General features: G+C 37.1%; 1 protein-coding gene across 1 annotated transcript in view; it reads left to right on the top strand.

Moving 5' to 3' along the window:
* Positions 1-25,987, top strand: part of MALRD1 (MAM and LDL receptor class A domain containing 1) — a 282,516-nt gene that overhangs the window by 40,757 nt on the left and 215,772 nt on the right. The window contains exons 11-17 of the mRNA XM_037383834.1: positions 1,988-2,097; positions 7,083-7,250; positions 8,310-8,430; positions 20,565-20,717; positions 20,866-20,971; positions 22,222-22,589; positions 24,202-24,614. Of these exons, the coding sequence (XP_037239731.1) occupies positions 1,988-2,097; positions 7,083-7,250; positions 8,310-8,430; positions 20,565-20,717; positions 20,866-20,971; positions 22,222-22,589; positions 24,202-24,614 (1,439 nt within the window). The remainder of the gene's footprint in view (positions 1-1,987; positions 2,098-7,082; positions 7,251-8,309; positions 8,431-20,564; positions 20,718-20,865; positions 20,972-22,221; positions 22,590-24,201; positions 24,615-25,987) is intronic.

The raw sequence follows: 25,987 nt of genomic DNA, 5'->3' as shown, positions 1-25,987 counted from the left end.
CTACACAATCATACCTTTTCTTCCATTGGTCCTCAAATGATGAACTGCACCGAAGTTGCCATTCACTTTCTCAGAAGCTATTCAATATTTCATTTTATTGTCTCTATGGCACTGGATCAGCTTCCAAACTGTCATAGCTCTCGAGAAGGGCACTGACATGCCTGTGTCTTTCCCATGTGGGTTATTCTAGGTGCTGGTGGGAACCGAGGTGTAATGTGGTCATAATGAAGGTTGCTGATAGAAACATCTGCTCTGCAGCCTAAGCAGCATGTTAAATTAGCCCATATGGAACTATGTGCTGCTGCTCTTCAGCTGCTTTGATACCTGAATCATTAAGAGTTAAGTTCACATCTTGCTCGCATACATTGTTGCAGGTTGAAGCCTCAAGGAGATCTTGAGGTTGCCATGCAGCACCTCTCAAGCCTACTAATGACGCATTCCCCGTATAAGTCAGTGCAAAGGTCTTTCTGAGGTGGTTTTGTACCCATCTGTTCCCGCTACAGCCACATCATGGCTTAAGAATTAGGCTTCCAGAGTTTGAGGTCCTTTGGGTTGCAACACATTGCTTGTGGTACCACAGAGTGTTCATCTCTCTTCTTTCCTGGGGAGGGCAGCAGCAAATTTTGATTAATGAAAATCTTAACAAGGCTACTGTAAAAGCCTCAGCTGCAAATTAAAAGAGGCTCCTTTGAAGTACCCTTGCATTCCAATGAGGGGAGCTTCCCTCACGCTGTGGAGCACGACATGCCTGCTTGTACAAGGAGCTGTAACGGTCAACTCTTTGTGCCAGCCTTGCTAAAGTGATGTGATTATTCACGTGGAGCTGGACCTAACCCTCTGCTTCATTATGTATCCATGGGAAGTAAATGGCTAAGGAGTATGACTGTGGCAGCACAATAGCTGATTTTCCAAGATGTAAGGCAATATGTGTAATATCAATGCGCCAACAAGACTGAGCCTTTAGTGTTGTTTTGCATAGACTTTCATGAAAAAGTCTCAGTATTCAGCAAAGGCAGCACTGACGGCATTCAAAATATGCTGCTTTAGGGCCCCTTGAAAATGTTTATCCTTCCCTACCTTTGTCTGAAGCACATCTGCTGTAGTTCAATTCCAAAGGCAGTTCGTTTGCCAGAGTTCAGATTAGATCTTTAATTAAGCTTTCATCCCCACTAGCGCAGACAACAATGTCAAGTCTGTGGACCCCATGAGAAAATATAGCTTATTCCATTGGCTCCCATGGTCTGCAACATTGTTGGCATGCTTAAAACTGGCTGGGCTGCACGGAGAGTGAATGCTGTACCCTAAAGGAAATTAATTTTTGTTCTAAATTCTGTTTGAAACATTATTTAAGTCAATTAAAAAGTGTTCTTTAGGGATCTCAGCTGAGGTCTATGCTGCTTGATCTCCAGGGTGCTCTGTGTTGCAGCTCCTGCAGTCCCTCTGCTCTCCCCAGCCTGTGTGGGGAGTGGTCGGGTACCGTGCAAAGGTGATGGGAAGTAGTTGTACTGTTTGGAGGCTAGAGGTATTAAGATTTTTGCCTGAAAAGGGCAGATAAAAAAATACACCCAGTGGGTCTGCACAGTAAAGCCCTCACAGAAGCAACATCTGAACTAACTTTGCAGGGCTCTGTATTTACTTTTTGAGGTTTAAATGCTTGCAGATGCCATGACAGGGTAGCCTTAGCAATGGCTGCCCAACTACCCTTTTTTCGTTCTCCATCTTTCCTCGTCTTTGGACTCAGTCATACTAATTTTATTGCAGAAGAAAGAGGCAGGAGCATTTAGCAATTCTATTTTGTCTTTGTCGACACAGACATTGGCAAGACTCTCCTCATTATCCACAGAGACTGAACTGACAGCAAAGCTGTTTCATTTGTTTGCATTTATGGATGAGCTTTATGTGCCTCATGGAGCACATAGCTACCTCTCTGAGGTAGATGCCATTTGAGTATGAGTTACTTCTCATACTTTTTTGAATTTGTTTACAGGAGCATTCATTTACTTCAGTGGATCACATCGGATGGACACAAAGATGGCCGTGTCTCGTCTAGGGAGCCCTTTCCTTATCAAACTGTCCCCTGGGCTTTCCTGCTGTCAGGTAACAGTTTGTTATTAATTGTCCCCACCTTTGTAAACTATCACTCACCTGATGCACAGATGTGCTAGTTTTCATGCTTCAGGGGTTGCTGCTGAAGAACTGGCTCCATTTCAATACCAGTGGAAGTAGTTACAGACTAACTCTTTGGGAGGAGGGAGATGCGGCAGGCTTTTTACTGCTTTGCTGCGAAATTTTTGTATCTGATTATTATTCTTTCTAAAGCATCCACCAGGTGTCTCAGATTTAAGGCTACTTTTCAGGTTTTTTGTATGCTATGAGACACCTGGCTGGACCACAGTATCAGGGCTATATCAACTGACAGTCAGAGCAGCCTGCCTTCTGGGTAAAAGCCGATGAAGATTCATGCTCTTGTCTGTAGGCTGGAAACACTCATACATCCAGTGTCCCATAACAGGAGACTTGTGGTTTGAAGTTGCTGTATACATTAATGATGGTGGTGTGATGAGAGAAAATTAGCTACCATGCTCTAGACACATGCTAAATTTTAGTTGATTTTTTGAGGAGGATGCTTTTTAAGCTCATCAGTGCAGTATTTGAGAGTTTACCCTGAAATGTTTTATTTTTGTCAAATGTCTTGTGGCTCTGCAGAGGAATGCAAAAAACAACCAGCTAGTTGATATGAGAAACTAGAAAGCCGTCTGGAAAAAATGGGTCAGGAGGGCTAAAAAATAGAAAAATCTTAGATGAAATATGAAAATACAGTTTTATAACTAGAATGTTGGAATTTTCAACAATATCTGTATTTTTAAAATAGAACTTGAAGAAAAATATATATAATCATGTTATTAAAGAAATATACATACAAGAAAACATTCACAACTGTATTTTTGTTTATCTCTTTGGCCACTGAATAAAGTGAATAGATGCTGTACAGTTTTTATAAGTTTTTTTCTTTTTTTTTCTGAGGCTTTTTTGGTGTTCCATTCCATAACTTTTCAAAGCTTATACCGAATTGGGGAGAACCTAAGTTGTGTAGTTATGATGTTATGTTTCTTCTGCTACTGCATAATGCCTCCTGATTTAAGAAGTCACAGAGAAGAAGAGGAAAAGGTAGAGAAAGGTCACCAAAATAAGTTTGTTATGTTCAGTGGCAAAAAGAGGCTTCAGAGAAACAAAATAAAATTTAGCTTGGTTGCTTGATTTTTCAGACTCAATGTAGAAGAGAAACTGTAATTTCATTTCTGAAAATTATGTGTGAAGGAACTGCACTTAGAAGGACCAACAAACAGCAGAATTTCATCCCAGCAGGACCTAGGCTTCTTGTTTTTTTCTAGTGTAAGGAGTCTGAAACAAGTGTTGGCTTAGATAAATCTGTTTTGCTTGAAACTGTAGCTAACTTGGACTATGCACATCAATGAGTTAGGCAGAACTCAGCTGAATAGTTGCAACTTCCAGATGAGGAGTAGAAGCCTCTTAAACAGTTTAAAGAACAGTGCCTTGCTATCACTAATGCACTCTCTCAGTTCTTAATGTTCACATGGCTTCTTAGCGTTGCAAAGAATCGGAAATTTAATAGATGCAGAAATCAAGGAGAATGCTGCTGCAGGGAACACAGAAGGCCTCACAGCATCCCATCAAAGCCCTGCATGTTGCATTACTCCTGGGATACCAACAGCCTTTGTACACACCATGCATTTGGTCAGGCAGTTTCATATCTCTTTTGTAGACTTTGATACTGAGTAGCTAATCACCTTTCAGGTTCAGATTAATTTATCTTAGAACCCCTTAAGGTGAGCTGGGCACAAGTGGTATATAAATCAATGAATCATTCTGGTTAGATTGGTTGCAGAGTTTGATCTCCATTCAAAATAAATACAAATGTGGCAGGGATGCACATGCATTTCTCTAGTTCAAAGTCAGTAGAAGAAGCCATTTTTAATTTTGATGTGTACATATTGAATGTATTTAAAGTTCCCAGATTCAACAAAAACTAGGACAAATTCTTACCCAGCTATACATGTCTGAAAAGAGTGTTTTTGAAGACTGGAAGCCTGGCTTTCTGCCACATTTTGCCTGAAGACTTTTATTTCTGGGAAAGAGCAAGGAGTAGGGGTTGCTCATTAGGATGTGTATTGGTGTGTTAAGCTCTCTGAGTGTAAATGTGAGATGTTGCCCTCTCTTGGATGTCCCACTGAGAGGATAAAAGGATCTACATAAAGAGATCTATGTTTATTAATAGCTTTACAAGTTCTTTGGCTCCAGTTGTTAAAAAAAATAAAAAAAATAAAAAATGTAGTTGAGGGATAACAGTTTTATATTGTGCCTGACTGGTTAATTGAAACTTAGGAGTAACTTTTTTCTTCAGCTTCTTGTAGCTGCGTCTTTCTCTAGATGTCAGCTAAGAAACATCATTTAGGTCAAGGTTTCAGGGTTGTAGAAGCAAATTTCTAATCCTAGCTCTCTGTTTATGGCTTTTTAATGAACACAGTAGTCATTGCAAAGTAGAACATGTAGACATAGAGAGGGAGGAAAACTTTATTTCTTACGTAATGAAAATACAAATTTGTTTAAAAAACTATTTGATAAACATAAACCTTATATCTGGATTGTTTAGGGTGTAGTTCTTCAGACAGCTCATCTTGAAAAGTGGTTGTATAACTGCTGCCTTCTATTCCTTAAGCTGTCTGGTGGGGGAAAAATTTACATGAAAGTATTTCAATTTATTGGCAAAGTCTTGGGATTATTTTATATACTACATGATGTTCAAGCGTGGTTTAAAAATAAACATTGGGAAACTAAGAGAACAAGCCCACCAGCCAGGATGTCAGAAGATACTAAAAAGTAACAGTCTGTTGTAACAAGTTTATTTCCTAACCACTGATCTACCTTGTACTACGTAACACAAGCAAAAAGAAACTCTCCTTTCTTACATAGCAGATACTGGGTCTTCGGTGTATTGGTGAGTTTTATGGATGAAATTCAGGGCCAGAAGTGAAAAGTAGTGAATCCACATGGATGATGATTTCCACATTATTAGTCAATGATCTGAATGTAAGGAGTTCTCAAATTCATCAGTCCTGCTCTTCAACTTCCTTGGCTCACTAAAAGTCTAGAGCTTTAACAGAGATGCTAATGTGATAATTTATTGAAGAGAAGACTCCTATCAGAGGCTGGCTACTCTTAAAACTACTACTTCCCTTTTTGTTTAAAAAAAAAAAAAAAAAGAAAAAAAGAAAAAAGATTTATTGGGGATAAACAAGGAGGAGAGATGTGGAAGAGGACATTGTTGGGGACACAGCTGGAGACATTCGCACAGAAGAAGATGGTCCATGCTGAGGAGGTATGACTGAGAGGACTGGAGCTGTGGGTGACCTGTTCTGGGACAGAGACACCCCCAAGGGACTTTGGCTATAGGCAACATATGCTGGGGTGGGGACAGCCCAGAGGGACTGTGGCCTGTCAAAGCCCTGAGCTGAAGCAAGGGAGGAAGAGTAAGAAGCAATGAGCAGAGGAAGGGAGCACCAGAAAGAAACCATTACACACATGCCTAACCACATGCTCCACCTGTTGCCTCACCTAAGGAATTGGGCCCGACTGACTATAAACTGCAGCAAAAACTAAGGAAACAAAGGCTAGGAAGGGGGCAGGCTAAGTGTTTGATTTAAGCTGGCCTAGGGAAGGGGGAGGAAAGGTGTTTGCTCAAGTTTGTGTCTAAGTATCTGGGTTTTTTCTTTTTTTCTCTGTAGCTCAACCAGTGATTAGAAACTTGCATTAATTCATGATAAATTAAACTAAGTAAAAATTATACCACTACCCTAAGACAGTTTTTCCTGTTAAGAGTCCCTAATGAAATGCTTTTCCACAACCTGTACAGACTATTGTGTCAGCTGTCTTGCTCAAATAAAAGACTTTAATTGTCTCATGTCTAACTGAAAGCTGGCTAACGCATGCATCTATGTTTGTCCTGAGGCTAAAATGGGTTTTCTCATATTTGTTGTTGTCTTGCAAAAAGCCACGTAAGGTTCATTTGGCTATTAACTCAGAATGGTCTGTATTCTTTAACTCTGTTTAGAAGTTGATACAACATGAATAAATAAAAGGCAAGATTCACAGTATAAGATTGTATGCAGATGGGCAGAGAACTTGGTGGGAAGAGCTATTTTTACAGCTCTTATTTTCCATTCACAAAGTTTCAAGTTTTTTAAAGGGAAGTTATCTACAGTTGAAGAAATTTTAGTCTTTCACTGTGTGAAGCAGGAAGGACTTGGGGAAGAAAAAACAAATTAGTCTTTGAAAATCTTATTTCTTCCCTGCTGAACTTTCGCAGCTGAATTTTTATCTGGGTAGTAGTTAAAAAAAAAAAAAATTAAAAGCAGCAGATTTACTCTGTTGCAGGGGAGGCATAGTGAACTGGGATACTCATTGTTTTCTGATATTTTCTGCTTGGTGCACAGGTTTTTATAGCCTCATCCAACTACAGTAATTGTTTTTTCTTCAATCCATTTGTTTCAGGAGAGCAATAGATTATTTTAAACATGTGTCTTCAAATAATTTTAATTTGTGTTGGTTGTGGAAATAGAAGATGTTAAGGTTTCTTTCATATAAGTACCTCAGCTCTTGTACTTCTGAGATTAACATACTTATGTATATACTTCACATACTTTGTATAATTTATGAAGCTGTCCTATATTCAGCATTTGTGAAGAAAAACAATCTTTGAGAAGTTTGTAAGTCCTCACTAAGCCAAGAAGTTAAGGGAGATCATATCAGTCAGTCTGCATCAGTTGGTAGATACGAGTTTAAAGTTTTAAAAATAAGCTTTACTGTTAATTACAGTTTTATCTTTAGACATAATACTGCTCCTCAACATGCCATAGTTTTATCTATCTCTTTCTTTTATTTCAGGGCTCTGTTTAGACCTTTCATGTCTTTCTGTGTCACAATGTATGTATATGGGTAGGTGCTGAATTCATTGAAGATTGCTGATTCAGTTTTTAAAGTGTTTCACTAAAACCTTTCAACAGATAAGATTTTGGTACCGGTTATCTCAGGATTCCCAGCTTTCTGTCTTTAAAAGAACTGCATTGGATAGAAATTTGGAAAAATTGTGTGACATTTCAGGATTGCCTGATATGCAGTGGACAAAAGTGAATGTACCTGTAGAAAGTGCAGCTGAGGACGTGCCTTTTCAGGTAATTAGAAATTAAATTTACATCGCTTTCAAAAAGTTACTGTGCTTCAGCCTTTAGATTTAATTTACTTTTATAATGATCTATAAAAAGAAAATTTCTGTTCTTTACTGATCGTATAAAAAATTCCATTCAGTTCTTTCAATAGATGTAGCTATTAAAGAACATCACCATTGTTTCACTATTGTATGCATTAGAATAACCTTTCTGTAATAAAAATCTGGTAGCAATAGTGCAGTAGCTTTTAAAAAGTGAATTTGCTATAAATACTGCTCATAAGAGCAAGTGTCTTATGTTGGCTAAAGGCAGGAGAAGTACAGATAGGTCAATTTGACACATTGATTACAGAAACAATTAGTAGTTTTCAAGTTTGATTTTCTATTTACATGATCTCAGGCTGCTATATTTACATGATCTCAGGCTGTTATATTTTACTAAATCTTGGAAAGGAACTGTTAGGGGAATCAGCAAAGCAAAATTCCAGATTTAGTCTCTTCATTTTATCTCACCTATAAAATGGTCTAAAAGAAAGGGCACTAAATTCTCATTATTGGTAGGTTATGACTGAACTTTACTTCCTTTTATGATCTCCTGCATATTTCCTTGTATTTACAAAAGCATCCTTACAATCCCTACGTTTACTGTGCCACATATTGTGACTTCAGGAGGCATAGTATTAAAGAACACAATTAAATGGAATTGTAAACCATTATATTTGGCAACTCTGAATAGCTCATTTAAAAATATGTATAAATTTTAATGGTTCCAGCAGGAAGACAGTTCATTCAAATATTGATGGCTTTTACCAGTTTCAATTGAAGCAATGTCATCTGTGTTGCATAACTTTCCATAAGTAAAGGTAGGTTTGGCTTTTACAGTTGAGGAGTAAATTTCTGACTGAGGAGTGAAGCAACTGCAGTTTTTGCTGGCTGGTATTTGGAGTTGGTGGTAGGCAGTATTTACTTCCTGTGCAGATGTTGTAAACTATAAAGGAATATATATATATATATATATGTCTTTTTATTATGTCACTTTAATGAGCTAACTTATTTATCTTTACAGATTATTTTACGAGCTACCATTCTAACAACAAATGCTACTGTTGCCATTGACAACATCAGTATAACAGAGGAATGTGGAGTCGTGAATAGATCACTTCCAAGTGTCAGCCAGGAAAGTGAAGGCAAGTTCTGTGGATTTCAATAAGTTTTCCCCAATGTCTGTCATGTAGAACTGTAATTCGACTGAAAACTGCAATATACCATTAAGAAAGTTAGGGATAATCTGAGGAAAAAGTCCGTATGCTGTAGTCTATCACCTATAATGAAGACTCATCCTGTGTTACACATTAGCTGCTATAAGTAGTTTGCATGCACTAGTTCTGCAAAGTGAGTTCTGGTGGGAATTTCCAGATACCGCTTACTATGTAGTACCCACCCACGTTCATACTTGGGTGCAGAGACAGAAGCAAAGCATCTTGTATCTCCCACCGAAGAACATATTCCACTGCATTATCTTTAGGTTAGAGGGTTCTCCAGTCATTACTGTCAAATACCTAACATACAGTTAAGTGCCCACCAAATTTGTTTGTATACTCACACTCTGTAACGTTGAAGTGCCAATGGATGGAAATATAAAATAGTGTAACTTTCTGTCAGACTGCTGCTTCTGGTCCTCTTGACTATTAATAACTACTTTTCTAAAATGGCATGGGCACATATGTATTCAGTGGTAATGCTTATGGGTTATACCCAGGAGATATCTGAATTCCTTCTTTATTGCAAAATTTGAAGACATAATAGAAAACTTCAGTGTTCTGTTTTTAAGGCTTCCCTGATCCCACTACACAGTTTGAATGATGGAAGCTAGGTATCTGAAGAAACATTAATTTGCTTCAGTTATTTCCCCTACAACTCTCCTATTTACCTAGCAGTCACAAAGATATTTTTAGAAGGAAGTTCTTTTTAAAAAAAGCTCTTTCTGTACAGCAGTATGGCTATCTAAAGCCCCTAAGTTAAACAAACAAAAAAAAAAGATTAAAAGCTGCGTATCATTCCTCTCACTTGCTCTTTCCAGAAATCTACTGAAGTGAAACCAATAGCCCTTGACTTTTTGTTTACCCATTCATTGAATTTTGGGGTGTTTTCTGGTGTGTAGATTGAGGTGCAAGCTAGTAGTAGTGTAACGTTATATTTTTGGCTTCTTGGAACTTTTACTGTGAGCTGCACGCAGGGAAACCACTGCTACAGGAGAAAGCTTTTGTGAAAGGCCTGCTCCCACCTGCGGGGGAAACAGCAGGGTGCTGTACACAGCATGTCACCTCTGAACTGGAGCCAGGCTCTGTAACTCTAAGGGTTTTTTGATAATTTTTCATGTAGAAGTTTGAATATTGTGGAGAATAATATACAGTTTAAGAGCATCAGACATTAACATCAACTGTATTTCTTACCAGTCATGATATAGTCTAGCTGACTTCATAGGTGACACTTATGTTTCTTATGCTGAGTACATTACCATATAAAAAGACAATAAAGAGCACTTCTTAGGATTTTATATATGTGTGTGTGGTTTACTAATTCCTTTTTTAATGATTTTTTAAGGGGAAACAGAATTTGCAGATGCTAATTCTTCATCTTTTTACTGTCCACCGGGAAATTTTTCGTGTGGGAATGGACAATGTATTTCACCTGACAAATTCTGCGATTTTACACCTGACTGTTCAAATGGCCGTGATGAAGCCAAGTGCCGTAAGTGAAAATTTAAAAATCTAGGTCGTTAGGCTGCAGTGACTATGTTTGTTTGTCCTATTTGCCAGGCTTTTGTGACTTCATAAATGTACTTTAATTAAAGGTAAAAGCTCCTGAGAAACAGTTACTTCATTTTCATTCTATTCTGAATTTTTCCCTTTTTATTTTCTGTAGCAACTACTTCCCTCTTAGCATTAAAACCAGAAAAAAAGTCTGCAATTAATTATTTAACAGAAAGTGTTGCTTAAAATATAGTATTTTATTTTAGAACTCTTTAAGATGCTAAGTATCAGGTACGGTGTTATACTGAATAAAATCTTAATCTGTAAGCTATTGGAAGCTAATTCAGGGAGCTGTTGTAAAATAAACCAAACAGAACTTGTCTACACACTTTTGCACACATGCTTTCACATATACATAATTATGCTAAAAAAAAGTGAAGAAAATATGTTACACTTGTACAAATTTGGAAATTCTGTGACACCACTGTGTGAAATGAGTCTTAAAAGATAGATGGTCCTGAAATTAGACCTGAGAAGCAGTGTGATAGGAAACATGAAAAATGCAGTGGTCATAGTCTCACATTCAAATTGTAAGTTTTGTATCCTTAATTTTGATGTGAATATACCACAGCTGGACTGGTAAGTAAAGCATCTGTTCACAGACATGGTCACAGATACAATTTAGGCTGTTGACATTTTCTGTTCAGATGTGCCATGACTCCTATGTGGGCTATGTGCCTGGCTTTACTCTGCATGGGAACTAGCACATGGGAAAGTAGAGGGAATCTACTTAGAGAGACAGAATCCCTGTCCACTGTACAGTCAGAAAGAAGCTTGAAATTTTCAGGACTGTAATGTGTAGCTTCAGAAGTATTTTTGATTCGTTCAGTTACCTGCTCTGCATAAGGAATATGGTTATACTTTCAACCCTGAAAATGAGTTGCTTGCTTTTGCATTGAACTGTCAACGATGCTATAAAAGTCATGATGCATTTCAAAGGGAGTTGCCATGACCAATATTCAGTACTGTTTTTTTCAAAAAATAAGAACATGATGGTTTCTGTCATTTCCACAAATAACAGAAATATTCTAGACAAGATCTTTATAGTATTTTCGGACTGTGCTATGTTATGCATCACAAAACAGAAACTTCTTCACAGGTGCTAATACAATCCAAAATCCATGCTTGTATTCTTTTATTTTTATTAGGAAATTTGAGAGGTATTGATCAGATAAACAAAAACCTATTTGTCTTTTAGCAGATAAAAGAAATAGATACAACTTTTATTTTTATTCATGCAATTTCTCTACAGTTTCAGTATCCAATCTTTCTTGGCTAGAGCAGTTGTTTAGAACAGGGGTCCCCAAACTATGGCCCGCGGGCCGGATACGTCCCCCAGGGTCCTCAATCCGGCCCCCCGGTATTAACAGAACCCCCCTCCCCGCCCCCCCCCCCCCCCCCCCCCCCCGCCGGGGGTTGGGGGGGGGAACCAAGCAGCCGCAGATGACTGCCTGCCACTGCATCCGCGCGCTGGCCCCCTGGTTAAAAAGTTTGAGGACCCCCGGTTTAGAAAGATTTGTATACAAAATAGACACAGCTTCAAGGAAAGAAACTGCATTCTGTTTTATTAGGTAACTGTTTGATGAGGTAACACCAGAAATAGCTATTAAATGTTTGCTAGGCAGAATATCTTTCCTCTTGTGGGCCAGAGTGAAGGTGGGGAAAATGTTCTGCTGCTATCATAGAATAGATGAAGTTGGAAGGGATATTTGAAGATCATCCACTTAACCCCCCCTTCTCAAAGCAGAATCCATTGGAGCAGGATGCCCAGGACATTATGCAGTTGAGTTCTGAGTATCTTTGAGGATGGAGACTACACAGCTACTCAGGGTAACCTGTTCCAGTGTTTGATCACCCTTAAAGTACAGCAAAAAGCATCTATTGCTTCTGCTCATTTCACTGGGCACCGCTGAGGATTTGTACTTCTTTACTGCCTCCCTGCCCGTGTCATATTAAAGCTGTTATTACACTTTATCACTTTTTGATTTACTTCATGTTTTTTGTACTTTTTTTCAAAATGTACTTTACACATCTTATGCATTATTGGGTTATGACAGTCGGGATTGCTCTCCCATTACCCTTCTTGAACTTGGGGACTGGGATTTTGTTCTCTGACCAAATAATAAGACTTCAAAATCAATAGTTTAATTAAAAACATTCTAAGTAGATATGATTGCATGCAACATCTCTTTCACTGCTCTGGGACAGCAGTTAACTGGTAGCTTTTAATCAAGAAAAATCTACTGGGTTTGCTTCAAATATGGCCATTTATATTTCAAAACACCCTTCCTTTTTGCCATTCAGCCTATGTTTCCATTTCAACATTATACACAAAGTGAAGACAGATGTCCCATTAGGTGTTTAACCAGTCCTAGGATATCCTTAATCACAAGTTTCATATATGGCACCTGATTTTCTCTTTCTTTTTTCTCTAACTATATAACTGAAGAAACTATTATTATATCCCAAGTCCCACTTGCCCACATGATATATTAACGATGCCATGCTAACTTTTAAACTATGGAGTCATTCTAAATATGTTTATGGTGATCTTTGCTCTAAATATACTGCTTACTTATAAATCATTGTTGTACTGCTGAGTTGGCTCAGTGTGTGCTAGCATTGAGTCTTGTAATGTGGGGAGCAGAATGTAGGTACACAAATGTCTCTCCAAGCAGTTTGGCAAATTGGCTGTTTCCAAGCAATAAACTTGCCTTTCAGCATGTAAATCTGGTAGTCTACAGTACTAGAATAGCTCTTACAATTCTTCTCAAATGGTGGTTTTTTTATATAACAATCAATTAATTTTTAAAATATAAATATTATATATAAATTATATATATAAAATTAATAAAAATAAAGAAAATATATCTTCATGCTTATGTAGTGTACCATTACTTTCTATTTTCTTTTTGTTATGTATGTTGTCGCAATTGGATGAAAGGATTTCATTTTCCCCTCACTTTTCCATTTCACCTTTCCTAATGTCTTAGCTTGGCTAAGCACAGATGTTTTGTTGACTTCACCACCTACAACTACATTGCTCCTTGCATCAATATTAATGGCGTTTTCCATGATGTTCCATCTGCTGGTGGTTGTATACTCTTTAACCTTGTTGTATGTATCTCCTCTTGGTATGAGAACCAGGCAAAGATACAAGGCTTAAAATATCTCTCAAAATGCCTTTCATTTAAATCTTTTTATCTTAAATCCAGCAAGATTATTTCCTTAGATGCTTGGGTCCTCCATTCAATTATCTCATCTCACAGCATCAATCCTTAAGACATCTCTTGATTTTCATTACCTCTCAAATGAGTTGTTTCTGTCAGGACAGAAAAAAAATCAGTTGAAGATCTCGATTTCTCAGACTTTCTTTCTTAGTATAGATTTCTGAGCTCCCGGGTCTTGCAAGAAGTTGCCTTGGTTACTTCTTTTCATATACAAGACAAGAATTTGCTCCACTTTGTTCTTAGAACCACATTCATGTTTTTGATATTATTTTTTTTTTAGAAACTAGATGTTTCTAGTTGCTTTTTACAAAAATACATCTCCCAAACTGAAAAAAAAAAAATCAAATTAATTTTGACTAGTTGAGAAAAATAATAATAATAAAAAAAGTTATTAAATGTTCTCTTTCTAGAGTGCCACTACTCCTGACTATTAGCTCACAGCTTTTTTTCTACATCTGAAGAATTAACTCCAGTTATAAAGCTCTTAAAGCAGAAGAGAAAAGTAACTGCCTTTTTCAAGCTGCAGATTTATAGCATTTACTTAACACACCTATCACACTGTGTGTTTATGCTCTGGAAGATGAACTTACAGTATAATTTCTAAGGTCTACATACTATAAATGCAGTGGAGTCTAAATGCTCACTTCTCCAACCAAAGGACGCTGATGATGATGGAATAGGGAATAAGATCAGGTTGGAAAGTAATCTGGTAACATGAACATATTCCTGGTATTCTGTCTGACCTTCTGCAATTCATCCTTCATACTCAGCATTTTGTGTTTTTTTCCTCTGTCTACGTGGTGTGGATTATCAGTAATAATTATATGGTTTTATATATAAAATAAATATGAAATAATTTACATTTGGATAAAAATACAGCATGTTGTTGTGGTCTTATCCATGGCCACATGCTTTCAGGTGCTCCAGCGTAACTGCTTGCACAGCCACTGATGTTTCAAGGCGTACCTGCTGCAGCATGAACTTACCCACAGCCACAGATACTTCTAGGTATACCTTCTCCAGCATGGACTTATTCCTGGGCCACAGTCCCCTCAGAGGTATACCTACTGTGGCACAGACATAGCCACAGCCACAGATGATTTGAGATTTACCTGCTCTAGTGTGGAGTCATCCACGGCCACAGAGACTTTGGGGTGTCCTGCTCCTGCATGGACTCATCCACAGGTCACAGTCCTTTTGACTTGAACTCACACCGGAGTTCCAGCCTGTCCAGTACAGCAGCACAGAAACAGCAGCCATGCCCTGGCCATCTGCCAGCCCAGGCACATCGCCATTGCTGTTAGCAAAATGTTCCCAGGCACAGCACAGGAAGATGATAAGCAGTACAGCAAGCAGCGAAAGCAAAAAGCAGCACTAACGAGCACTCGACTCCTTATAAACAATAAGTCAAGCAAGCCCTATAGCAAGCATGGGAGCCTGCCAATCAATAGCTAAACAACAATAACAGCTAAAAACTCATTCTAGCACATTCCAATCAAACCTGTCATTGTCTTGAACCCTTTGAGCCCCACGTTCTGGTTTAACCCTAGCCAGCAGCTAAGCACCACTCTGCTCTTCACTCACTCCCCCCACTGGGATGGGGAAGAGAATCAGAAGAGTGAAAGAGAAAACTCATGAGTTGATATAGAGACAGTTTAATAAGTAAAGCAAAAGCCACACACACAAGCAAAGCAAAACAAGGAATTAATTCAGTACTTGCTGTTGGCCGGCAGGTGTTCGCCAATTTCCAGGAAAGCAGGGCTCCATCACACATAATGGTTACTTGGAGAGACAAACGCCATCACTTTGAATGTCACCCCCTAGTTATTGCTGAGCATGATGCCATATGGCATGGAATGTCCCTCTGGTCAGTTGGGGTCAGCTGTCCTGGCTGTGTCCCCTCCCAGCTTCTTGTGCTCCCCCAGCCCTCTCGCTGGTGGGGTGGGGTGAGGAGCAGGAAGGGCCTTGGCTCTGTGTGAGCACTGCTCAGCAATAACTAAAACATCCCTGTATTATCAACACATCCAAAACAGCCCCATACAAGCTACTGTGAAGGAAATTAACCCTACCTCAGCCAAAACCGGCACATATAAACTCACATTGTTTTGTATTTATATCTTTATAATTGAAATACGCATTTGATAGTTATCATTTCTATGGTGTACGATCTAGGGCAGCATGAATGTGCTAAGGCTAGTCTTTAATTCATAATCTGGTCATGTCTATGTTAGTACAGAGTTTTTTGTAGCTTAATTTGGCTTAGAAGGCAAATAAAGAGAATGATGCATGTGTTGTTTCTTAAGAACTGCTTTTGTGGCTTAATTGTTTAACTATAAGCTTTACTGGGTTTCTAATGATCACCTTTGTATAAGTAATAAATATTTCCTTCATGTTATAAGAAGCATTCCTCATATTTTTCATTACTAACCTTGCCAAAATGTAAAACTTCTGTTGTGGTTACAAGGTAACTCTTCCAAAATCTTACTTTTAGAGTTAAAATCTTGCATGCAAAAATGTCTGTCTCATATGCTTGCTACTTCTTCATTTCAGCCAAACACATCAGTTGTTTTTAAAAGTGAGGCCAGGAACAGCCATCTTACAAGGATTGTAAGGTTGTCAGCTTGTAAATTGGAGAAGGGACTTATGACTGGAATTATAGACAAATAGACAACTGCATTAGGATCAGTTTGTGGAAGTTAAATAGGGAAGGGATGGGACTAAAATGCCACCTACAGAGATGGGAAACCATCTTTGGCTGTGGACAAGTAATGGCTGCAAAGGCTGCATTGCATGAGCTTGCTGATGTGGGAGAGAAGTAATTGGGGGCTGGAGGAAGCCAGGGCAAGAAGGACCCAAACTACTCTGGGGGAAGGATTAAAAACAGCTGGCCAAAGAGCCAGTGATAGAGTGTCAGGAGAGATAACAATAATGAAAATTAAGCTTGGTAAGTAAGATTAAAGCAGGGAGAGAATGGGAATGAAGAATATGGAGATGGAGCAGTGATGCTTTAGCGGGGATTGGTATACAGTGTGGCAGTTAAGTGACAGAGAACTGAAACTACATGAAAGGACCTGGAGCAAAGACCTAGCTATCTGGGAAAATGAGGACAGACAGTGAAGATTTCCAGCTTTCCAGATAGACTAGGACTGAGATAAGGTGTCAGAGAAGAGCAGTTGTGGAGCAGGTAAAGGGGGAAACAGGCTGTGGAAAGGAAGAACATTGGAGAATGAACAAGGATATTTTTCTGCCAGAGACCACACATGCTTTCAGAATTTCTATTGAACCCAGAAGTCATGAATCTAACTTTTCTACTGATGTCAGCAAATGTCTATGTAATATTTTTAGGCAATAAATATATCTCGTCGTGTAGTCGCTCCTATGTAGTTTCTTGCAAGTTATGCACTATGACAACAAATATTGTATGAGTGAGCTTCAGTGGCACAGAATACAGGGTAAATAACCAGGTGGCCTGAATAGTGACCCTCAGATCTTAGTTTTGTTTAGTTCAATAAAACCAGGAACTTTCCCTTTCAGTTATATAGAAGAAGCATTCTAATAGACGTAGAAAGCTAAACATTTGGTTGTTAAAAAATATGTAAATTCCTCGTATTTTATTTTATATAGACATGGGTATCCAACAACCTACATCACTGGTTATTTTTTTGTTTAAGAAATTTAATTCTCTTCAGACTTCATTACTATTTTTAAATGGAGGAGAAATTTGAATCTAATTTGCTATATTTCCAGTATCATATGCACTGAGAGATTTCCAGAAAATGTTTGATTTACTAAACCAGTGGTTTTGGATGTTATTTCACTTTAAAAAGCTGTTATTGAAACTGCCTTTAGTTAGATGATTGCCGATCTGCCTCACTGTGCAGAATGGACTGCCACCAAAGTCAGAGTTGTGTAGATTATTTTCATATAATTATTTAGAAATGGAATTGTAATAATTACATGTGACAGTAGTTATTTTTTGTGGGTAATATTTAGGTTATATGCAGGCTTGATTAGTGTTGTGTATGCACCCAAAGAATTTTATTTTCTCTTTTTAAAAATCTCGATCTTTGCAAGTCCTACAGCTAAGGTAAATTAGTGTTAGGAGACATGATGTGCAGTTAGCTTGTTAAAAATGTAGGTATGTAGTGAAATCACTAGAAATTATTTATAACAAAATCTTTTCCTTCTGCATATTTTGCCTGTCTTATATGCAAAATTCTTCTGCATTTCACAAGAGATATACACCTATGTGTTATGTACAAGTCATGTTTGTCTATTATTAAAAAGCCCACATGACTGAAGTCACAAGCAGGTCTGTTGCAACGTCCTGGCTATTGAAATAGATTTCCCAACAGAAATTAGCAGAATAAAATGCTCTGGAATGGTTTTTTCCCTGTAGCCATCTGTAGCCGAGACTACTATATCTATCTGTCCTAAATAATTGTTAGATTTAAACCATTATTTTCTATACATGAGAATATCATCATGCAAGTTAGGTTAGCATTTCTGTTTTTTTTTACTCTAAATTTTTATGTGAAAGTATTTTTTTTTTTTTCTTCCCACCACCACCCCCTAAAAAAAACCAACAACAACCCACAACCAAAAACCAAACCAACCAAAAAAAAACCAACAAACAAACAAACTGTAGCAGATATTTGGAGATGGAAAGTGAGGGAAGGGGGAACTCTGACTGGGATTTTGTAAAGACCAAACTTGTTCAATCTTCAAATCGTAACTTGGGTTTTGGTTTCTTTTCTGGTTAGCATTGCTTCTTACTGATGAACTTTTGCAATACATTATTTAATTGACCACTAGTCAGTTTTTTACTGTAGAAATTAGGCCAGCGCAGCTACAAAGTATGGTGTCATTTGAGTGTGTATGTATCACATTAGTAAATAGTAGCTGTGGTATAAAATAATGTTATGCTCACAGTATCACCCTGTTTCCTTCATGATCATTGAGAGAGCATGTTAAAAAAGATGCTAAAAGGGACACCAAAGAAAAATATATCCATACAGGTGGCATGGATATTATTAGAATTAAAAAAAAAAAAAAAAAAGCAAAGAAATAGCTGAAGTAATGTTCAGATGAAAAAGGTGGAAAAGGTGACAAATTTTGGTGGGTTAAATGTTGAAACGCAGCAAGGATGACAAAAAAAGTTTCAGAAAAACTAGCAATAAAGGCAAAGGTAGCCTGGCAGAGTCTGTAGGGCCACTTGATGGTTAGAGTATAAAGAGAGCATGTAAGAAAATAAGAAACAGGAGAAAGGTTGAAAATAAAGTACTAGCAGAGAGGGAGGCTTAGTGTGTATGTGTTCACTGTGAGATACTCAAGCAACAGCCTTTCTTTCTGGATAATCTGTCTGAAATGGAAGTGCCAGTCAAAGAGGTTATGGGATAATTAGGCAATTGAAGGGCTGAATCAAGCATTGAGAACCAAGTGCATTTCACCCAGGCTGTACCAGCTTGTCTATTCTTATATCTTCCCTAGGTGGTAAGTAGTTGGTCTGAGATTTAGTTGAAGGTTTCAAGGTTATTTTATGTCAATGTATTCATCCACGCTTAAGTTGTGTGTGTGGTCTGATGCAACCTTCCTTTTATGTTTTTTCTCTGTAACAAGTTACAGATGCAAGAAGTCTAGGCTCAGACTTAACAGTTTTATCTTGTTTATTTGCCTTTTTTGGTGTAAACATCTGTGTCCATGGTTTGTCATATTCTTGTTCCTGTTCTCTTGGGAATATGGGACAGTTTCTTCCATTGAGCAAAAAGCAAATCAGAAATAGGTCTCCATATTCCCTGATTGTTATGTTCTGTTGGTGGATTTTCAGTCATTTCTGTCATGCCTAGGTCCTTGAATACTCACAAATACATTTTTGTCTTTATTTTGTTGTATCAGAACAGGCTAACAAAAAATTTTCTTCCTTCAGTTTCATTGTCACATTTCATCTACCTTATTTTATTGTTGACATTTCTGACCCACAAATGCCATAGGTAAAGCAAGCTCCTAGTTTCTTTCATCTCTTAAATATTACATCGTCTTTCATATTTATGGAATCATTTTTTTACAGCAGTGTTAATAACTGGAATTCTATGCTCATTGCTTGATAATCCACAAAACCTTGTCTATTTAGACGCCCTAATGAACAGTAATACTAATTTTCCTGGCTAGTAATTTTTTTATTTTTTCTACAAATGTTGTATAATTTAATGTGACACAGTTCTTAAAGAAGAAAAAACCTCCCATACCTTCCACAAAAAAACACTTATATAATCCTGTTCTCCAAGAGACTTAATTTGTTTCTGAAACGTGCATTTTCTATACCATATGATGTGGCTACTGGAAGTTGTGATAGGGTGTTATAAAATAATGGCAGAATTCTCACAGTCATGTCTGAATATTTTTTCGTTTAGTCTATGTGCATAATGAATAAATTACATTTTTTACAAATCTTGAAATAATTTTCTTAAGATTTTCCATTGAAAGCCTGTTATAGTTACAGGACTCAAAGATTACCATTTTGTGATTTAATGAGAATTTTTTTTTTAAAGAGCAGAAGAGGAAAACCTGATGTTTCTTCATTTTAACATAATAAATATTTGTCAATTTATGTTCAGTCACACATGACACGCTTTCACTTCTTTATTTCGTATTATAGCAATTTTCTAAAATATCACTGGTCTTTTAAATGCAGCATTGAAGAATGCAGCTGAATATATTTTTCAAATCTTTTTCACTGCAGTAGTTTGTGTTTCAGAGATTGCCAATATCACAGTGTCTCAATAATGCCTAATGTTTAACTTAATTCCTGTTATAACTAGAGGAAAGCTTTTGTTATCATTACCATACTTGCTGAGATTCAGGAAATAAGGGATTTGATTACTGGCTCCAACGTTGATTCCCTAAAAAATCTTGCAGAATGCTTGTGTGTTCTGTGTTGTTTCTCTGTAACATGAGGGTTGTGAGGTCTTTTTCAGTGCCTTCTTGCCTGCTTTGAAAGCTTTGGCTCCAGTGCCTTTAGAGGGAAGGACTTGTTTTACTGAGTACATGGCACATAATGATGGCTTGGTCATTCCTGTGGGACTGCTGTTTTATCCAACTGTTATAAAGCAAATACCCCCTCACTGGTATGAGGCCATACTCTGCTTCCCCACACCCCTTGCTTAGACTTCTTTCTAGAGCATTGGTGAGAGAAGTATTTTATTTCCTTTTCATACTGCAAAGCTTGTTTAGTAATGCCATGTGTAGAGATACAGTTAAATATATCTTTCTTCATTTCAGCTGCTGTATGCGATTTTGAGAGAGAGAGCTGTGGCTGGATTGAAACTGCAAATGCAGATGAATTTGACTGGGTAAGAAGTTCCAGTAGTGCTCTTGCACCTGCTTTTCAGAAGCAAGCTCCTCCACAGGATCACACCTATAACAAAACTGAAGGTAAGACAAGCCAGGCCTAGAAACAGGGAAGAGGAACTGATACCTGCTCTTTAATCAGATTTTAAGCGGAGGCCATTAATGCTTAAAAAACCTTAGAAACGCTTTTTTTCTTCAACCTGAAAAGTTGTTTTCTGTTTTATTTTAATAGGTCATTTTATGTTCATTCTGAAAAACAGCAGCATCATTTCACAAGTAGCTCGGCTACAAAGCCCAAGGTTCAGGCAGACTGGATCAAATTGCACCTTGTCCTTTTGGTATGAAATAATTTAGACTTAAAACTAATGGATCATCTCGCATTGCTTCTTTTGGACTGAAACTGAGGTTATAGTTTGCAATAGACATATGTTCCTCTGCAGTGTTTATTTCTTCTTTATTCTTTAATCCTTATGAACAATATGCAGAAGTAAGCTGAAGCACTTGGAGAACAGAACTGAAACATGGGATGAATCTGAGCAAAATTATATTAAAAGTTTGTGTCTGCATATACACAGACAAATACCACAGTCGTTTTGCTAACATTTCTACTTTGGTTAAGTAAATTATCAAATGCTGTGGAATTTTGTTCAAGAACGAGAAACCATCAAAAAATCTAGTAGCTCCTTGAGTCACCTATAGTATCCAAAATTAGATTGTATCATCTTTAAGTGAAAGCTCCAGTGCAAGAACTGAAGCTTTGCTTCCAATCCTTTCTTCATATATATATTAAAAATCCCACCTTTCAGTTATTGTCTTGTGGCAATCTTTGTGCGGTCTTGTGGAGGAGGAAAAGGATAAGTAAACTGTGGTAATTTGATTACTGAATTCTAAAGTGGTGCTACTGTTTAAATAAATGTTTGGGCTGACTTTGATATTTTTTTTCCTCGGTAATGTCAAATACATTTAACATAGAGTAAATGTCTTCTTCTCAAAGGCTCAAGACTTCAAGTTGGGGTATAGGTCTGGAAATTACAAGCTGTTGGTTCTGTTCCTGGTTCTGTTTCCAGTTTTGTTGTACAATTGCTCACCTAAGTATTTATGATTTTTAACTGCTTTGAGATCCTCCAAAAATTCTGTAAAATGCAACACATTGATATCTGTCATAGATAGAAGGTGTACTTTTGCATTCAGCATGTATTCTCTTTTTCCTTCTTGAAACTTTAAAGTTATTGATTTAACTTTATTTTAAAGTTATTGATTTAAATATATAAATATATCGTGTATCTCATTGAGCAGTGTTCATTGATTAATATGAAAGCAAATGTGTCTCTTCAGTTACAGGTTTTAATTCAATGATTAATTTAATTCTTCTCTCACAATATTCAATTCTTGAAATGAGCCCTATACTGATAGAGTAGCCTATCCTACCATCATACAGAAAGTGGACTGAATTACAGGTAAACTGGGAATAGGCAGTGTGGACTACACAGAGCTATGACAGAAAAGATAATGGAAGATAATGGCTATTATACATGATGTGGTCCGTTCTCATCATTTGCACCCATAACCATTTTTTTTATCGTTCTAGGTATTACAATTACGGACAGTCAGTTGGGGCAGCAGAGATGCAATTGCTTGTGGATGGGATCAAACAGCCTACTGTCCTTTGGAGAGCATATTACAATGAGGGAAATCAATGGTTGAAGGCAGTCATTCAGCTTGGACGCCTTCCATATCCTTTCCAATTTTCACTTGAAAAAATCAGTCTGGGATTTTATGACGGCGTCTCAGCAATTGATGATATTACATTTGAAAATTGTGCTCTTCCACCTCCAGCATTAAGTTGTGAAGGTCCTGATCGTTTCTGGTGCAGAGACACAAAAGCATGTATTGATGGTTTATTGGTCTGTGATCTTGTGGATGACTGTGGGGATGGATCGGATGAAGACAACTGTAGTAAGTACTTCCCATTATTGCTTACTTTGCATCAAACCAAAATTTACTTGCTAATTCATCCCTGGAGTGAAAAAGCACAGTACTACTGCAGCCTATCAATGTCACAGCCAATGATGATTCAACTGAATATAGTTACTGATGAAACAGAGTTGGATGATTTTTAACTTAAATACATATGATGAGTTACAATTGAGGGTAAATGGAATTCAGTCCCCTTTATCCAAATGAGTTGTATTTCCTTAACTTCTGTAATACACATAGATGCATTACAAGTTTATTTTAAAAACGGGGATTCACAGACTGCCAGTTGATTTGGGTTAACATGCTGTCTTTGATTATACTGATAGAACTATAGTGGAAGACGTATATGGACAAAAAGGAATGTATGGCCTAGCTCTTTTTATGACGTATACTCTTTCTACCTAGAAAATATTAAAATATCTGTACTGCAAGGTCATGCTGGGCATGATTGTCCCTTTCAAAGAAATAATTTGTGAGAAAGCTCTGGGTTGTTCACATTTTTGACATTCACCTTGCAGTGCCGAAGGGTGCTATTGATGATATTCTCCCAGAAGCATGCATTCATCAACTATAGAACTCAAGAACATTAATATACAATGAAATTAACTAGTAGTTGCTTTATCACATCCCAAGGTAACTAAATTGGGCAAATCACAATGAGTTTGAGAAACAGGGGACATGTTACATGCTTGAGGGGATACCAGCCTGCACTGATACTTGCTGAATTTCAACTTAAAACTGATCTGAATTTAAAAGAATGTGAAGGCTTTCCAGCCTATCTCAGTTTTCCCACTTGTAAAAAGTTCATCTTCTTTATAAGCCATTTTGAGGTCTATACTAAGAAAGCATCATATGACTTGCAGTTTTAAACATCATAAAAAATAACAATTAAAAAAAATCACTTATTATGTCAGTTCTGTTTATGAAGGGCAGATGCAAAGATGAAATACAAGTTCATCACCTCTGATACACATTTTTTTAATGTTAGAAGTAATTGGTCTAATCAATAGATTTTGACTTGGTGTCAAATAATAAACTGCAGTTGTGGAATAAATGCCCCTTGTGAATTTGGCTTTGTTTATCATACTACTGTTACTGAAGAAAATAAAGATCTAAAACACAATCCAGTTTTATGACTGCTTCTGCAATGCAAAAATATATTAGCTCATTATTATTACACATACTTACAAGACTGTATCCTGTGGTTTGTTTCATGCAATTAACCTAGTTTTAAGTCTTTTACTCAGTTAAATTTCAAAGACCTTTGTATGCTTTAATTATAAAAATACAGAAATTTAATAATGTTATTCACAATTTTTTATTCAGTTAATTATGTAGAGTTTGCTAGATATATATTGAAAGAGGAGATAATTTAGTAAAGATTTTTTTTGTTGTTTTGGTTTTGTTTGGTTTTGGTTTTTTGTGTGCAGGCAGGTATATTTTCTTCAGAGGAGATTTTTTGTGAGGAGAAGAAAATGTGTTTTTCTCTATATTAGAAAGAAAATTTGCAAGGAGAAAAATATATTAAAGTATGATCTGATCAGCTTTTGGTACTCCTTTCACTTGACAGTCTGTTCTGTTTACATTTCAGACCCTGACCTGCACTGTAACTTTGAAAATGGGCTGTGCAATTGGGAGCAGGACATTGATGATGACTTTGACTGGATCAGAATACAGGGTCCAACCCCCACAGTTAATACAGGCCCATTAAAGGATCACACAACAGGCACAGCCAGGGGACACTACCTCTACATGGAATCCTCTGAGCCACACCAGTTCCAAGATAAAGCAGTTTTGCTTAGTCCCCTCTTCAATCCTTCTGTCAATGGAACCTGCATTTTCCGCTTTCATTATCATATGTTTGGAAAGCAAGTTTACAAGCTGTCAGTCTTCCAGAGAACTGTGAGTAATACCAATGGATGGCTGTTGTGGTACAAGTTTGGAAATCAGGAAAACAGATGGAACAGACAGACACTCCACATCAGCAGCTCTAAGCCATTTCAGGTATGATCCTTCTAGGTTGCGAAGTGCTTATTTGCTGCATCGTAAAACACTGTGAGTATGTGAATGACTCTGCAATCTCAAAACTATTTTTAACTGTCTGATTTAATTTATTTTGAAATAAATATATAAAGTTTTTTTATGAAATATATCTGAAATATTATTTTTTTGTTGAATTTCTATTTTTCCCTGCAACACTTGGGTTTAATGTTTTGAACAAGAACATGTGGCATTTAAAGTAGACGCTATTTTTGGTTTTCAAATATTTGATGAAACAAACCTATCTGAATCTGCTACAGAACAGCTTGACAAAAATTTTGATTCATTCATGAAAAAAGGACTGTTGAAAAGAATATCCTCTTCTCTGCCTTACTTTTCCAGAGTTGCATGTTAATCTTTAATTATTTAAGGCCAGAAAAAAATATCAGTTCAAAATATTTGGGTGCAAGGCTAAGTCAACAATCAAATATACATAAAGATATAAATGAATACACATATAAAGATATGATTAAAGTAAGTTACCACTACAAATATAGATTTATTATCTCACTTTTTAAAAGTGTACATGTTATTTACCTTTCATTATCTGTGATTTGTTTATTTTGGTCAGTTTAATGAAACTGCAGGTTTATTAGAGGAGGCATTAGTTCACTTGACTGCCAACTAATCATTAAATCAACTTAAAACCTCAAAACATGCTATAAAAAGGAACACTTCCCTTTTAAATCTGATATAATGCAGTATTTTATTTAGGTTGTCCCATATTTATTTCCCAAATGACTATTTTTAGGTGGAGAGAATTGTATCTTCTTTGGAGGAAAAGGCTTTAATATTGCTGTGGTTGCACAGAGGCACCTGGAAGGAGAATGCTCATTTTTTTGTCAAAATCCTTTGTACAAATGTAAAGGAGTAGCAACATAATCTAAGAAGGGACCTATAAACCCATGTGTCCTGTATTTGACCTCCTGAGTGTTAGGAAGGTTCCATTCAGAAACTGAAAGTATTTTCAATGTGTTAGTGTTGTAGGGTTTTCTACTGTACTTGCCCAGTTCTGTGCAGGGAATACAAGGATCTTATATTATTTTGATGCAGTTTTGGTTTTTGTAGTCATTTTTGAGGGGCATGAGGTGTAAGGTGTGATTTGATTGTTCTCAAGAAAAAGATCAAGATCTGATGTTTGTTATCGTGTATTGCTTTGCTTATGATGGTGCTTGCTGTGCCACAACCTACAACCCTTCAAAACTCAGAAATTTTGAAGAAAATAATTGTTATTCTGTTCCTGTAAGTTGCCAAGTGCAGACCTCTTTCTGATCTTCCTTTTCAGTGGATAGTACTTGGATACTTCCAGGGCTAAAGACCTGTAGGGGGAAAGGTCT

The sequence above is a fragment of the Falco rusticolus genome, chromosome 4 (genome assembly GCF_015220075.1).
Source record: "Falco rusticolus isolate bFalRus1 chromosome 4, bFalRus1.pri, whole genome shotgun sequence".
Classification (NCBI taxonomy): domain Eukaryota; kingdom Metazoa; phylum Chordata; class Aves; order Falconiformes; family Falconidae; genus Falco; species Falco rusticolus.
Note: the sequence above shows the minus strand (reverse complement) of the source record. Positions and strands in the feature narration are given on the sequence as shown.